This window comes from Centrocercus urophasianus, unplaced genomic scaffold (assembly GCF_019232065.1).
Source record: "Centrocercus urophasianus isolate 14NV4802_14NV808 unplaced genomic scaffold, USGS_Curo_1.0 seq_25, whole genome shotgun sequence".
Classification (NCBI taxonomy): Eukaryota; Metazoa; Chordata; class Aves; order Galliformes; family Phasianidae; genus Centrocercus; species Centrocercus urophasianus.
The window spans coordinates 6,149,781-6,166,425 of record NW_024884811.1 but is presented as its reverse complement, the minus strand read 5'-3'; the positions used below and the strand labels follow the sequence as shown (position 1 = coordinate 6,166,425).

At 37.2% G+C, this 16,645-nt stretch overlaps 1 protein-coding gene across 3 annotated transcripts in view; it reads left to right on the top strand.

The window, feature by feature from the left end:
• Positions 1-16,645, top strand: part of SREK1 (splicing regulatory glutamic acid and lysine rich protein 1) — a 45,555-nt gene that overhangs the window by 10,368 nt on the left and 18,542 nt on the right. The window contains exons 1-6 of one of the 3 annotated variants that reach the window (XM_042825602.1): positions 1,900-6,221; positions 6,511-6,626; positions 12,140-12,304; positions 13,381-13,559; positions 14,235-14,365; positions 15,813-15,927. In XM_042825602.1, the coding sequence (XP_042681536.1) occupies positions 6,564-6,626; positions 12,140-12,304; positions 13,381-13,559; positions 14,235-14,365; positions 15,813-15,927 (653 nt within the window). In that variant the 5' untranslated portion in view covers positions 1,900-6,221; positions 6,511-6,563. Of the gene's footprint in view, positions 1-1,899; positions 6,627-12,139; positions 12,305-13,380; positions 13,560-14,234; positions 14,366-15,812; positions 15,928-16,645 lie in introns of those variants that run through there. The other 2 variants (XM_042825600.1, XM_042825601.1) reach the window with 2 other exon arrangements.

The window sequence follows — 16,645 nt, the reverse complement described above, 5'->3', positions numbered from 1 at the left end:
CTTGGGTCTAGAAGACTTTTTACCTCACTGGAGTAGAAACATTCCAGACGATGAAGTGAAGCTTCCTTCACTTTAAGTATAGTAGCTATTTTGCCACGAAAAAAACAACCTTTAGTGATTGAACCATAAACTGCTGCAAATTTGGAAGTACTTGCCATTAGCATGAGTCAGGTTTTTTTTTTTAAAAAAAAGCTGTTGACTTCTTGGAGTTTGTTAATAGTGGTCTCAGAGTACCGTTTTTCCCCAGTCTTAATACATGGTGATCTGAATAGCATAAGATTAGTGCTGCAGTGATCACGGTCTGAGACGTTCCTAGCAAACTCTGGCAAGTCTACAAAATGCCTTGAACTCTAAAGCTACTCTGAGATTGCAGTGATCTGTAAGACACTGCATATTCTCATTTAGTACGAGCACGTATTTTTTGACTTTCTGAAGCCTAGATTTTTAGTTTTTTCTTATGCCTTGCTTTGTGGCATTTTTTGGTGTTATTCTTTGAACTTATTCTTAAACTGCGAAGAGGATATTGCCCTATCCACTTAAAATTTTCCGTAGGCAAAATGCATGAAACAAGAGCCCCGGTTGTTAAAAAATTGCCCCTGCATAGTTGCCTGTAGCTTATTCAGGACTGTAGTTTTATGTTTCATCCAAAAGACCTTAACACTGGTTCAGTACTGCCAGAGAGGGAAGATTGTCGCCAAATGAATGAACAGCACTTCCTGGTGTTTTTCTTGTGATGAGATCACTGCCTGACGTGGTATGGCAACAGGCAGGTAAAGCTACATTTTCCTGTGTCTCTTGATGGTAGACAGTGAGTGGAAGGAGAATGAAATGAAAGTTCTGAAAAATCTTGTTCCGGCCCCATTTGCAGCTGACTTAGCAGGCGTTTCTGAGAAAGTGTATCACACATAAATTATCATTGTTCCAAATCATTCCAAATCTTGCAGGGGTTTGTGCATAATTTAGTGAACTAGTGATTGGGTTGTGAGGAAAATTTTTTTAATGGTAGTAATGCTGTTTCCATGTAACTTTCTCTAGGGTCATTGATTTTAATTTATGAAAATGTGAATTCATACAGATTTAACTTCCTGAGGAGTTTATTGTGTGGGGTAGATATGGTTCTGGAGAATACAGGACAACATTTTTGATTCATGATGTGTGATAGGATGCATTGGTAATGGAGTCAGTGGAGTGTATCACAAGTTTTAAAAGTAGTAATGGCTATATTTTACCATTATATTGTTAAATTATATTGTTAGCTAATGGTGCCAAGAGTGAAATGTTTAATGCGCCGAATTGAATGTAGGCGAGATGTAGAATGAAACTCTGAAAATTTGGTTTTAAGAACCAGAATAAAATCTGATTTGGAGTGTATTTTAACAATGTTAAATCAAGGGGGCATGAGGATAGGGATGCAATGAAATCAATGTTAATTTTGTGACATTTAATAAACAGTGTTACAAAAAAAAAATGAAGTAACTTTATCAAGCTGTCCAAATGTGACTTTCTTTCGTGTGTATGAGTAGCTTTTTCTTAAATGTTACACTTTGAGAATGCAAAGGTTGAAAGATAACAAAGATGCCACCCTAATCATTCTAAATTTTATGTCCACATTATCTGGTAGATGGATTTTGACTATTAATTTGGTTTTGTATGTTTTCTCTGTGTGATATTTGTGCATTATTAGATGACTAGACTGGCCAAGGCAGACCTGTTACACTTGCCTGAGTTAGGCATTGTTTGCCATGCCACTAAACCTGCCGTCAAGTGAAACCTTCATGGGGGAAATGAGATCGAAGTCTGGCCTGCTGAAGATGGACGCCCTGTCTCTGTTTTTATTTTATTTTGCTTTCTTTCCTTTGTTTTTTTTGGTTTTTTTTATTATTATTATTATTTTGTTTTATTTTATTTTTATTTTATTTTGTCCCTTTTTGTTTTGTTACATCTCTTTCCCTTGTACTTGTGAACTGGTACCTCAGTTCTGTAAAAATGGTGTTTTGTAAAGGGTTCACGGTGTTTCATTTTGAAGTTTGACCTGAAGCTGCTTATGAATGGTGGATGGTATCCGGCAAAGTATGACTAGTTGAGTTTTATGCTGCAAATTTTGGATAAATTCCATTTGGAGTACATGTAAGCATCTGAATTCAGCAGATGAGCACTCTGGGACAGAAGACTGGAATAGTGAAAAATAAGAGTTTTAAGAAGCATTCTTTCATATGTTATGCTTTATGATTTCCTCTTGGAACAGACAGTTAAAAATCTTGCTTTCTGGAGACACTAACTTTACAGAATACAGTGATAATCTTTCTCTGCTGTTTGTCCCTCTTCTTAGCAGAGTAGTTTTATTTAGATTGCATGGTCTGTTTAAAAGAAGGCTTTCCATTTATGTCTAACATAAAGACTTTATAATAATTATTTCTGAAATTGAAATTTCATGGATGTCGAATGTCTTGAAATACTTGCTTCTGATGAAATCTTGCTCCAGTGAAGTCAGTGGCAGTAAAATGTCATCCTCAGAAAAACTGTTTACCACTCATAAGTACAAAAGCAGCCTGAGTTTTTGATTAGAATGTGTTATGTGAGGCACATTGTCTTTTAAAACTGTTGTTTGTGGGAGGACTGAATCAGTTCTGTATGCGTGTGTTTGTATGTGTGTATTGCACTTACATATGCTTCACTGGTTGTTATCTGAAGAAGACATTTTATTTTTTTAAAAGTCTTCTCAGTCATTGCACAAGTCCTGGCAGTTGGTGCTGGAGTGATTGAGAAGGTTGTCATCTCTAGGTGATGTTCTTTCTTCTTCCATTGAAATGGAACCGCTGAAGCAGAAACGGTGGGCCAGGAGGTGTGTCTCATCCTCAGGCATTGCTCTTCTCAGCTAAGTGCGTTAATACCAATTGGTTTCACTTGGGTAATGCACCAAGCTGTGAACTGGGAAGAGCTTTGCTTCATGATCTCTCTTGGATTTATTTGTGGCAGTTGAGGTAATTGCCAGTAATTTTAATCTCTTTAATTGCTGCTGCTAAATCCAGTAAGAGTCATGAACTGGATCACACGGAAGTTACTTTGAAGTGCATTGGCCACTGACTTAACATGGTAGGAAAATAACGACCTGTTTTAAATTATGTTTGAAGTAGATGTGAGCAGAAGATGTCTTTAAAACAAACCTACTGCTGAGGCTGTTCTACAGTGAGGATTAAGCACATAGTTTAAGTATGGAGAACAGGAAATTATTTTCTGCTGCACACTTGGAAGGAAAAAAAAAAACAAGTTACATTTGCTACCTCCTTAACACAAACATTTCTCTGGAGCACTTAGCAAAATGGTTGCTGGTATGAACCAGGTTGGCTAAGTGATACAAGATAGTAACAATTATAACATGTATGTAGAACAAGACCGCTGTGCTAAAAGGAAGCCTGAGATACCTGTGAGCAGCGTGGAGCCAATCTACATTTACTTCCAGATCACATTGCAGAGCAGAGAGGAATGAAGTAAATGATCACAGAATCTATTATTTACTGAACAGTCAAAAGCATCCAAGAAATATTTCTGCAGATATGATATATGTGTGACATATTTATCTGTTTCCGTTATTAGAAAGTGAATATTTTTAGCTCATTTCCATTTAGCTTGAGTTTCAAAGCATGAGTTTTAAAACCAAATCGGTTATCTCAAACAGTTTTGGAAGTTTCCTAACTTGATTTTTCACAAGCCACATGTTGTGTATCTTTGCAGGCTCGTGTTCTCTTACTAATAAATTTATAGAGATTAAGCTCCAAAACATAAAGGCTGTTTTTAAGTTACATAAGCCTCACATATTGATTTGTTCAGGAAGGTAGATGTGCCCCCAGTTTATTTTCTATGAAGTTGATTTAAAGATTGAGCTGCTCTTAAAAGCTGGTGGAAGAATCTGTGAAAAGGCAGTAGTTCTGGGGGGAGAGAAAAAAAAAAAAAGGCATGGAAGATCTTTTTATAGTGTGGAACTGACCAAATGGAGTTCCTATTAAAACAAAACACTACGTTGTTAGGCACCCTAGTTATTCTGGAGATAACGCTGCTAGTTTGTTAATATTTAGACATGTGTGCTCTTCTTTCTTTGAACTTCTTTTATAGGTGGCTTAACTGAAAGTGCTCACCTGATTCTTTAAGCAGTGTTTGAGCAAATGAGTAATTCGTATTATTTCAGTAAGATGGCCCGTGTGCTTAAAATTTAGGCTCATATTTAATTCTCTGAATTTAACTCACTGTCTGTTAATTATGTGCCTAACTCCATTCCTGTTTCAAAGGGCAAAATGCCTTAAGCATCTGAAAAATCTATCTGGTTATCTGTGTATTATATTGGCTGTATGTAAGTGCATACTTAAATTAGGCATATGCTTATGTACGTTGCTGGCCAAGGATCAAAAGAGCGCAGACACCATTATAAAAGGCTTTTTTGTCACTGAATTTACTTGATCCACATGTGTAGATTCTGTGGAAACCTGCATGAGGATTAATTGCAAGAAGCTGGCTATTCATGAAGACATCTGGTAGTTAATGGCCTAGTTCATCAATCATCTGAAAGCACTTCAATACTTTGATTTTCAGAAGAACTGGTATATAACTGTATGCCTAATTTGCATGCACAGTTAGTAGAACTGTATATTTGAAAGCCTGTTTAGTTAGCTATGTAGTAGGCAGGATATGCAGTGAAGTACCCGATTCTTGTGAGCAGCCAGGCAGATCAGGTGCACCTCTCCTTGCATGCCTGACTTCATGATGAGTTTGTGCTGAACATTGTGATGACTCAGATTCATGCATGTTTTTTAAAAAGCCCTGGAAGACTTATTGCACAGTTAATTCTTGAGTGCTAATTATTTTCCTATTTTTCTCCTTTAGATAGAAAAATCAAGTGGTTTGTTACATGTTAAGGAGCAAGGTGCCTCAAAACTAAACATAAATAAAATAATGTAAATAGGAGGCTTGAGAGAAAAATGGGTACTGTTGTTTTATCTTTTCTATTCATGTATGCTACATATAAATTAATTTTCATTCAGATATGTTTTGTTTTTTGGTCACATCCAGTTGTAACCCAGTCCCTGCTGCAGATCTGTAGTACTGGTTTGCAATACTTTTTTTTTTGTCTTTTTTTTTTTTAGAAGTAGTATAATTCCTGTAGGTTTTATTGAAACTCATAAACAGTTAAAACTACAGTGTTTTGAAACTTACCTATTATTTTGTATTTTTATTGAAGTTAGAGGTAAACAGATAAAACATAGATAGTTTTATTCAAAGGAAAGTGCTGTGGATACTTCGACTATTAAAAAAATGTTTAAATAAAAACTTTATTAAAATGCCTGTGGTAATAACAAAGGGCTCAGTAGTTAGCATATAGAGAATTATGCCAGGAGTTTTGGAAACAGGATTGATACCAGGTATAAGTAGAAGTTGCTGCTGTAGGTTTTTTCTTTTGCGTGCTTAGTGTTTGTTCTAGTTTAGACCCCTTGGCATTTCAAATCTAATAGACACATTTAATTGTCTTATCTATTACATTACAATTAATCTAGCTAGCTAGCTATATATACAAATTCTAATTTTTGAAGATTTTATGGAGTTAATTTAGCAGTCTTACTGTAAGTAAATTTGAACGAAACCTGAGTTTTAAGACAGATTACTTACTATTTAAACTGTTAGCATAATAGGGAGAATGTAATGTGGTTGAAATGGTACAAAATACATAGTTTAGGAAAATATGGATTGCTCAGTTGATCAGTTAGGGTTTTCTTCAACGTCATTAAACTTACAGCTAATTCATGAAATTTTCAGATAAACTGAGATGACTTAGAATGTAAGACAGTACAAATCTAGATTTTTCTTCCTTCCCATACCCCCAAGTTCACTTGCAATGTGTATTGAATCACAGGAGCTTTTATTTAATTTTTATTTATTTTTACATCAAAAGTAGGTAGCATCAAAGTAGAGAAAAAAGCACAAATTTCAGTTAGCTCATACATGTTTTTTCTTTTTTTTTCTTTTACTGATTTGGTTATTTGCCATTTCTGGGGATTAAACTTTAAAAAATGTTCTTCTTTTCTGTATCTGATGTTCTGTGTGCTATTAGTGATGCAGCCAACACGAACGGTTGTCATGTGTAAAACAACTTTCGATCACCGTGAAAGCACCGCCCTGGGAAAGCGTCCATGCTTGATATCGTTTGGTTCATGAACATTAAGTTTCCAGTACAGGTGACCCATAGCTCAAAGTGTTAAATAATTGTGTACATATTCAGTTTTTAAAATAATGATCCATTAATGAGTTTACTATTCTTTGAAGTTTTTCTCACTTTTGTTTTTCCTAGTAGAGCAGGGTAAAAGGAAAATCTTAAGTTCTTATTTGTTTCTTTGTAAGGATCTGGTAGATAGATTCATTCTTATTTATTACCTTTTTAAATGCAAGGGTAATTATAAAATAATAGTAAGAGTAACATTTGTGTAGTGTTCCAGCTCTGTATAATGCTTTCATTTGCTTCTTCAGGTAAAATCCCAGATGAAGCCAAAGCCCTTTCTCTATTGGCGCCTGCTCCTACTATGACAAGCCTGATGCCTGGTGCAGGGTTGCTTCCAATACCTACACCAACGCCTTTAACAACAGTAAGTAAAATTCAGATGCTGTTTGATTTCTGGTTTCATCTGTGTTGAACAGCATTTTTTTTATATTATGAGAATAAAAGCTATGTATGCTATGTTGATGTTGTCCTCTTGTGTATCAAGTCATTGAGGGCTTAGCTGTGGTGCCCCTTTTGAAGGTAGATCACGAGATGTTTGTGCCTAACTTTTCCTGAGTGTTCCTTTTGTATTTTTAAATTGCAGAATAGTGGGTGAATACTAATTTTGATTGTGTCTGTATTTTCTGTTCCTAGACCCATTAATTTGATCCACTGGCAATACTATCCACTTCCTGAAAGTTAGTTAAAGCATAATAGCTTAATTGGCGTAGGTCGAAATGTTATGTTGGGATGCTGTTATTTAATATTCCTCTGTCATGGCTTTTGTCTCTTTACCTAGCAATTTTTTCACTACAGAAAGCTCAGGAGCTACCTGCTGCTGCTGCTACTTCTCAGTTCCCATCTGCTTCTGTAAGCTTATCTTGGCATCATCAGGCAGTTGTGCCTGGTTCAGGAAAAAGTCTGGAAATAGCAAAGCCTGCTTCAGAAAAACTGGGCTTGGTGTCATTGCTTCATATTATTTGGAGATGAAAGTCTTCAGTTTTCCAAACATGTTGCAGCTGTGTGCTACTGATAATACTGTTATCATCCATTTTTGGTTTTTTGTTTTGTTTTAATTTGAATGCAATTTCTAAACTTTCCTCTAATGATTCCCTGTTTGTCTCAATTACCGGAACTGTTATTCCCACTTGCTTTTCTTAGCTGATACTGGTAAGCATCCTAGAAGAAATGAATATTGTTTAGTTTACTTCTTCTTTCTTCCCTTCTGTTAAAACACTGCATAAACTGTTTTTAATATTTAATAAATCTGCACTGAGGGCAGTATCTTTTTTTAAAGCTTGTGCTCCAGCAGCTATTTAAGACTATGCAACTTCTACCCTGAAACCACAGGACCAGAGTCAACAGTCAGATTTAATTTGTAGTTCTTAACTGACACTATATAAAAGAAATCACATGGCATTGAAAATCATCTTTAATTCACAAGGATGCTGGCTTTTTTTTTCCTGTAAAGTTATATGATATTACCCTCACTGTTTGATGAAGTAATTATTTAGGTATTTAATAAACTAAAATACGCTTATTTATGCATAATTACTGCTATTCAATCATAATTACTATTGGAATTTGGGATACTATTTGGGATACTAAACTAATCCTCTAAATTGACTCTTTTTTTATATACATCTTTAATAAATTATTGGTGAATAGTAGACTATCAAAGAGGAAGGCAAGTTGTCTGACAATTTCTGTTCAGTAATAAAAGAATGATTTCAGCAAGCAGAGTAGTTTTGTCTTTTGTTACATAATAAAAAAACAAACTAGTGTCTTGCTGAGAATTTCTAACACAAATTTCACCAGTTAGAAAAGTAGCTTCTTTTTCTGTAAGAAATAAAATTTAAACCAAGAACTTAGCAGACCGGTTTAAAAGTGTTTTCTTAGTAATTTTTTATAACTTCAGTAGCCAGTAAAAACAAGAGCCATATTGTCTTCATTCGCTAGGAAGTAACTCTCCAGCAAAGGGAAATTTGTAATTTTTCCAGGCAGGGGTAGCTCATCTGACAAGTTAAAGCCTCTGAACTAGTAATCTGATATTACTTTTCTTGCTTTTGACTGTACATTCCACTTCATCTGTGTGATTCTTTGTCTTTCTGGGTTCTCTAGAACCTAGAAAGTATTCTACCCTTCATGAAGCATGACAAATTCACTAAAGGAATGAGGGTGAGTTTCTTTGACCTACATCATCCTGACACACTGTACTGAGCTTAGCGGAGGATGTGAAACACTGGTGCTTTGGATTGGGATTCCAGGGAAAAGATTCAGGTCTTGTTCCCTTGCTTTTTTCTCCAGCCAGCTGTTTGAGAGGCTCAGTTATTCAGTTAACTACAGGTAAGAGTTGCCTATTATCTTGCCTGAAGCTTGTCTAAATCTGTGCTGCAGCCAAAAGAGGTGCTACTGGCATTGCATTTCCACTCTTCTGCATTATGCTAGTGTTCATATGGTCTATTACCTGAAGAAGTCTCATCTGACATGGCTTTTTTTCAAGTTGGTGAGGGGTATAGAATACAGTTGTTTTTTCATAACAGTTCCCTTTGTCTATCTGGTTTACAAATTGTAACAAGTCTGTTGTAAAAAGAAGAAATCAGGATTGCCCCTTTCCTTGTCTAAAGGGAACTGGTTAAGTTTAAACAGATGATGAAGCTGTCATTTTGGAAGACTGGAAGGATAACAACAGGTAGCAGTATCAGTTATCTTAAACCTTTGAAATACTTCTTTCATGTTTGTTCTGCTTATGCATTACTGTGTTTCTGCATTACCTACAGTGTGTTTATACATTACCTATGAGCAAAGTTTAGGGTGCAAGGTGTAGTGTTTTATGTAAAAACTGCCAGGGAAATAAGCTTTTGTTGTAATTGTAGGAGAGAAACTTACAAAATGCTGCTCTGGATTACAGTTATTTCGTGTGCTGAGACCATGTTTCTCTAGAAAGTTCTTGTTTACCATTGGTAATCCTTCTGGTTTTAAGGTGGTTCTGCTTGGCAGTATGAGACTTTTAAGGCAAGGAGATAGTTTACTTAGCTAAAGCTACAGATCATCCACTATACTTGGATCATCTGTAAATTTCTCGAGGGAACTCAGGATTACAGATGTAATATTTCAGAATTAATCATGTGAACAAGCTGGACACTGTTTTTCCATTTTCTCTAGCTCCTTTACTGGCCACCGAGAAGAATCTGTCTCCACTCTTCTTACAGTCTTCATTTACACTCTCCCACTAGAAACCTGTGTGTTTTCTTAGGACGTTCCTCAGCTTTCTCCTCTACAGAATAAAGAAACCCAGCTCTCCCAGGCTCTCCTTGTAGGACTGGTGCTCCAAGACACTTCATCAGCTTTGTGGCTCTTCAATGGATGTACTGCAGTTAGGTCTGTTTCTCTCTTGTACTTGGAAGGCCCAGAACTGGTCACCGTATTCCAGATCTGGCACCACCAGCGCTGAGGAAAGAGTAACCTTCCTTTTGTTTGCTCACAAAACTCTTCTCTAGAAAGAGCAGCTCAGCATACCACCGTCCTTCTTGACTGCAAGGGTGCATTGCTGGCTCATGTTAACCTAGGGGTTCATCAGAACCACCAGTTCTTTTTCTGCCAGCTGGCCTTCCAGTCAATCAGCACTCTCACTGCACTGGTCTGTGGAGCTGTTCCTGCCCGTGTGCAGAGCCCTTTGGTGTACTGCCACCTCTTCCTGGTTATGTGTTGTCTGCAGACTTGCTGAGAGTGTGTTCAGTCCCACTGGCTAGGCCACCGATGAAGTTCAACAAATTGTTCAGGATGGTCAGCTGGAACATAGGACACCACTGATTGGTTTTTACAGCTAGACTAGCTGCTTTGAAGAGATTGGTTTTTTTAAAGTGAAGGTATTACTAATCAGTATTCCATTTTTATTTACATTTTGTGTTTTAGACAGTAGCAAGCTGTGGTAAATGGCGCTTACTGAGTCTTGAAATTGTTTTTATATGCTAGTACATCATCTGTCAACGCTCCTTGTTGACTGGTGAGGTCCCAGATGACTGGAGGCTTGCCAATGTGACTCCCATTTATAAGAAAGGTCGTAAGGAGGATCCGGGGAACTACAGGCCTGTTAGCCTGACCTCGGTGCCAGGGAAGGTTATGGAGCAGATCGTCTTGAGGGAGATCATGCGGCATGTGCGGGGTGACCGGGGGATCAGGCCTAGCCAGCATGGGTTCATGAAGGGCAGGTCCTGCTTGACCAACCTGATCTCCTTCTATGATCTAGTGACCCATCTGGTGGATGAGGGAAAGGCTGTTGATGTGGTCTACCTAGACTTCAGCAAAGCCTTTGACACTGTCTCCCACAGCATTCTCCTGCAGAAGCTGGCATCCAGAGGCTTGGATGGATACACTCTTGGCTGGGTAAGGAGCTGGTTGGAGGGCCGGGCACAGAGAGTGGTGGTGAATGGAGTCAAATCCAGCTGGCGACCGTTTGTGAGTGGTGTTTCCCAGGGGTCGGTGCTGGGGCCTGTCCTCTTCAATATCTTTATTGATGACCTCGATGAGGGCATCGAGTGCACCCTCAGTAAGTTTGCAGATGACACCAAATTGGCTGGAAGTGTGGATCTGCCTGGGGGTAGCGAGGCCCTACAGAGGGATCTGGACAGGCTGGAGAGCTGGGCTGAAGCCAATGGGATGAGTTTCAACAAGGCCAAATGCCGGGTCCTGCACTTCGGCCACAACAACCCCAGGCGACGCTACAGGCTTGGGGCGGTGTGGCTGGAGGACTGCGTAGAGGAAATGGACCTGGGGGTATTGATTGATGCTCGGCTGAATATGAGCCGACAGTGTGCCCAGGTGGCCAAGAAGGCCAATGGCATCCTGGCTTGCATCAGAAACAGTGTTGCAAGCAGGAGCAGAGAGGTGATTGTTCCCTTGTATTCAGCACTGGTGAGGCCGCACCTCGAGTACTGTGTCCAGTTTTGGGCCCCTCACTGCAAGAAAGATATTGAGGCCCTGGAACGTGTTCAAAGGAGGGCAACAAAGCTGGTGAGGGGTCTGGAACACAGGCCATATGAGGAGAGGCTGAAGGAGCTGGGAATGTTCAGCCTGGAGAAGAGGAGGCTCAGGGGAGACCTCATTGCTCTCTATAACTTCCTGAAGGGAGGTTGTAGTGAGCTGGGGGTCGGCCTCTTCTCTCGTGTCATTAGTGATAGGACCAGGGGGAATGGCTTCAAGCTACAGGGGAGATTCAGGCTGGACATTAGGAAGTATTACTTTTCAGAAAGGGTGGTCAGGCACTGGAACGGACTGCCCAGGGAGGTGGTGGAATCACCGACCCTGGGGGTGTTCAAGGAAAGACTGGATGTTGTGTTGAGGGACATGGTTTAGTAGGAGCTATTGGGAATAGGTGAACGGTTGGACTGGGTGATCTTTTAGGTCTTTTCCAACCTTGGTGATTCTATGATTCTATGATTCTACAGTATACTTAGTTCTGTGAAACCAGCTTGTGATCCAGAAGACTTTGTGAATTAGATCATTTGTGCTGATTTGTGCTTCTTTCTACTCCATAGCATAACATTGTCAGCTGATACTTTTGAAAAGGAAAGTATTTAGCTCATGTTAAAACTTTCGTAAAGTATGTTTGGTATTCAAAAAATCTAAAAATAAAATATAAATGTATATTAAATGTTTTTTCTTATTGTTTTCAGCCAATTTTATGGGTCACTCTGTAAGTGAGGAAAAGCTGTTTACACTGCCTTTTACTGTCATAGCGATGATTATTTTATAACATGAAAAAAAATATGTTGTGTATATAGCAGGGAAAACGAAACCATTCCCAGAGGGCTGCAGATATATTTCTATTGTTTTGTTTAAGGGTAAATAGCATTTTGGAAATAAATGATTGTGCCTTATTCTCTCTGTCTCTTCCAGCTTGGTGTTTCACTTGGCACTTTGGGAGCAATACCAGCAGCAGCATTGGACCCTAACATTACTGCACTGGGAGAAATACCCCAGCCACCAATAATGGGGAATGTGGACCCATCCAAAATTGATGAAATCAGGAGAACAGTATATGTTGGAAACTTGAATTCACAGGTAGTTTTTTGTTGTTGTTGTTTTGTTTTTTTTTTTTAATTATTATTTTTCTTTATTTGTGTGTGTGTGGGAAATACTTATGGAAGACAAGAATTGTTATTTGTGAATTATAATCACAGGAGCTCCTGTTAGATGATGTCAATTTAACCAAAGAAATAAATTAGGCTGGTTTTGGTTACTAGTGATATTTCTAATTCTGAATGCTCCTGCACCAACCAGGTCAGACCAGATTGTGGAAGTCACTCTAGCAGGGTACCAGAAGAATCACAGTGCAGTAGAATTGAGGATGCATACGTAAGAAGATTGTGTGTATTAATCAACTGTGTTGTATTAGCTGAATAATACCTTAGAATACATGAGATCATGATAGCCGTCCTTCACCACAACAGTGTGCAGATCTTAAGTACAGTAAAAAGGCATTCACCTGAAATATGGTAGAAGGTTAATGATTTCTCCCAGTGGAAGTTGCAAAATCAGCCTGAGAATCTTCATGTTTCTGTGATAGAAAAGCTCGGTGTCTGAAGTATTTATTTTCAGTAGTTATTGATCGAAAAGCAATTGCTTTGATGGATGGCACTTGTAGTATTTGTTTGGGAGTTTTATTTGATTGCTGAAGTAGCTGTTAGAGTGTAAAAGTTCAGTTGATTGCAGTAAAATCAAATGAGTTGTAAGCTAGTAGAAAAACAGATAAAAGCTAAATGTTGTTATATTTTTTTTTTTTTTTTTTTTTTTTTTTTTTTTTTAATTGATTAAAAGTCATCGTAGCAGAAATAGCTTGGACATATGTGTATCAGTTATTTCAGAGAGGTTGCTTGGAAAGCTCAGAATCCTGTGCAAGTTTATTTACAGCCTAAATATAGTTCTTTTGGTTGCAATATTTTAACTTGTAGTATTTTCTTTAGATTAAAGGAAAAAAAAGTCTGAAAAAAAAAAAGTAAAATAGCCAAATTTGTGTCACCTGTGAAGCCATGGGAAGATGTTTTACTGAAAGTAGAGATTTTTTTATTACTTAATACATTATATGATCACTTTTCATTATATGTTTTACTTCAGCTGTGCTCTTTGACTCTTTCTAGACCACAACAGCTGATCAGCTGCTTGAATTCTTTAAGCAAGTTGGAGAAGTCAAATTTGTGCGAATGGCAGGTGATGAGACTCAACCAACACGATTTGCTTTTGTGGAATTTGCAGACCAAAATTCTGTACCTCGAGCTCTTGCCTTTAATGGAGTTATGTTTGGAGACAGGCCACTAAAGTAAGGAATTAATTATCCATAGGCTTATTGAATGAAAGATTTCTCAGTATTCTTATATATTTATGACTCTGATCTACAGGAAGATACAGTAGTGAATATTTTATCAATATAAGGATCTATTGTTAACAAACTGAAACACTTTTCTAAGTGTCTCAAAATTGGATATAACTTCCTCTAAGAAGAATGTGATTAGCAGAGAGTAAAATATGTTTACATTTAATCTTGAGGTAGTGAATGCTTTAACAAGGAAAGAATCTGCAAGGTTGTTGGTGCTGATAAAGCTTTTCATTATATATTTTACTTCAGCTGTGCTGTTTGACTCTTCCTAAACCACAACAACTGATTAGCTGATCAGAGTCATTATATATAGATGACTCTGTAATGAGTTTTAAGTTTAAAATTTAATCTAAAATAGAAAGCTAGATTCCTAGACTTGAACCTTTATTTATTCAGAATGACACAGAAATACTGTACCTTATTTATTTAAAATATTTGGAAGGAATAAAAGGCACACATTTCAGGTATTTAGACAGCAGATGAGCATTATGAAAAATATGTAGTTTACTAACTTCGAAATTTTTAGTCAGACACGAATTTGAGATGGTTTCCTTTCTTATTTTTCATTTTCTTTTTCAAATATTTGTGAAATAAATGTTTTATTTTTCCTTAATTTAGAATAAATCACTCCAATAATGCAATAGTGAAGCCTCCTGAAATGACACCGCAGGCTGCTGCCAAGGAACTGGAAGAAGTGATGAAGAGAGTAAGGGAAGCTCAGTCTTTCATATCTGCTGCTATTGAGCCAGGTACGTATATTACATTTACTATCTGACAGACATGTTTTTTGTACACCTTGGAACCTGCTATTAAGAGCACTTTCAGACACAGGAAAAGGTTACTTGTAGCTGAATAACATGTGTAGAAAGAAATGAAAGTTATCACAATTGCCTTCATGTAACAGAGCAGTGGAAGTTGGCTTTTCTATTTTGACATGTATTGTCTTCACGTACACGCTTACTGAGCATTTTCAAAAACAGGAGGACAATGCAAATGCATTGAATGTTGATGCTTCTTTAAGTTGAAAATACATAGAAATATTTACCATGAAATTGCTTTATGCTTTGTTTCATTCTTTAGCACACATTAGTGCCATGGTTTCATGATCAGAGAGAGCTAGCATTCAGTCAAAGCAGCGATATTATGCTTTCTTAATCTATAGCACATTACTTTTGTCTCTGTCGCTGTGCTTTTTTTCATGGTGGCTCAAGACTGAGCATCTATAAAGCAAATAGGATCAGAAATGAATTTGGGATAAAACAGCGTGTTATAATGGACTCTTTTTCATCCCTATTAGTAGCCTGATCCCTGTTAACACTGAAATGGCTGGTCTAGGAGGAAGATTTCTCATGGGTTGAGAGGTTGGATGCTGCTATTCAGTGTTGACTTTTGCAGACTTGTTCTGATTTCTAAATCACAGCATAAAACAATCTGATTTTGTTAACCTTATTGACATCATCCTTTTTCTCTGGATCAGTGAGCTTTTGTCATTTTATTAACAAACTCAGACTTTATGTACATTAGATTACGAGGAGTCTTAAGTTTTTGGAGAGAGTTGAGTTTTTTCTCATTTTTGGCATTGGAATAAAAATAGCTCTAGCATTTCCTCAGTGTAAAGCAGCAGAACAGTAATCTTTTAAAAAGAGTCCGAACCAAAGTCTACTGTGGTCACTGGTGGCTTACTGGCCTTTGGATCAAACTTTTCAACCTTTTCTCTCCATTCCTTCCTCTCCTTGTGGATTATAATTTGAATATTTGTACAGTGGTGTAAATGTCTAAAAGACCAGAAAATATTATAATTCATATTTTATGCTTGTTTTCAAAATTATGCCCTGTATTCTAATTTACTCTGTTCTTCTCAGGGTATTTTTTTTTTTTTTAATAGTTACATGAATAATATACCAAGAGGTAAACATGTTGTAATCTTGTGCATTGTGGCAGCAACATAAATCCCTTTCCTAATAGAGCTAGCTGTTTATAATTATCTGGTTTATGTGTACTGCTGCAGGATGGCTGCACTCAACGAGTATATGCAATGACTTTCTTGGATGTTTCTGAAGGATATTTGCAAAGAAGGAAGATGTGCAAAGAGTAGGCCCCTTGTACTATATGTGGTACATTCCACTTGTGCCAGATTGTTAACTGGGATCTTTAAATGTTCTGAGCTTACACTGCAAAGTGGTTTTTTCCTCTCAGAGTCTGGAAAGAGCAGTGAAAGAAAAGGCGGTCGATCTCGTTCCCATTCTCGTTCAGAATCCAGGTCTAGCTCAAAATCCCGATCTAGAAGGAAAAGATCACATTCAAAACACAGGTAGGTTTTTTTTTTTCTTTTGTAATAAGAGATGATACTGTTTTTCTTCAGTACTGAAGTTATTTTTTAAGTAAGTATTGCTATGGAATACATGAATAGCTTATATTGGTTAGATCAGAGTAACTGGAATCTTTGTCTCTGAACAGATACTCTTTTGCTCTAGTGTTTTCAAGATTACATTCAGTAAAAACACACTAGATGTTATCTGTAGACGCATCAGTGCTATGCAGCATATTTCATTCTATGACCTCCATGTTTTAAAAACTAACGGTTATCTGCATTATATGTTATTATTATTATTATTGCTAGTATGAAGCTCCCCTGCTGTCTTGAACTTCTAAACATGGAATTAATAGAACCAGTATTTCTGTTTACTGTAATGTAAATGTGGTTAAATTTTTTAGAAACCAAGAGAAAAAGGCTCAAGGGACAGTTTTCCTTTCTTCAGTTTTTTTGCTTTGCTAAGTTTATTAATTTCTGAAGCAGACTTTGGAGTGTAGGAGGAAATGAAGCAACTAGATCACTGTTAAAATTAGTCCATAAATTTATTTCCCATGAATGAGGCAGTATTGATATGTGACGCTTACAGACATGTCCTGAAAATGTTTTGTATTTTTTCAGTGACTTCTGAGCATTTATGTAATCAATCTAAAGGTATTTGTATATTCTTGGTGTGGAAAAAACACTCAACATTTATTAGATAGTTTACACTTTAGAA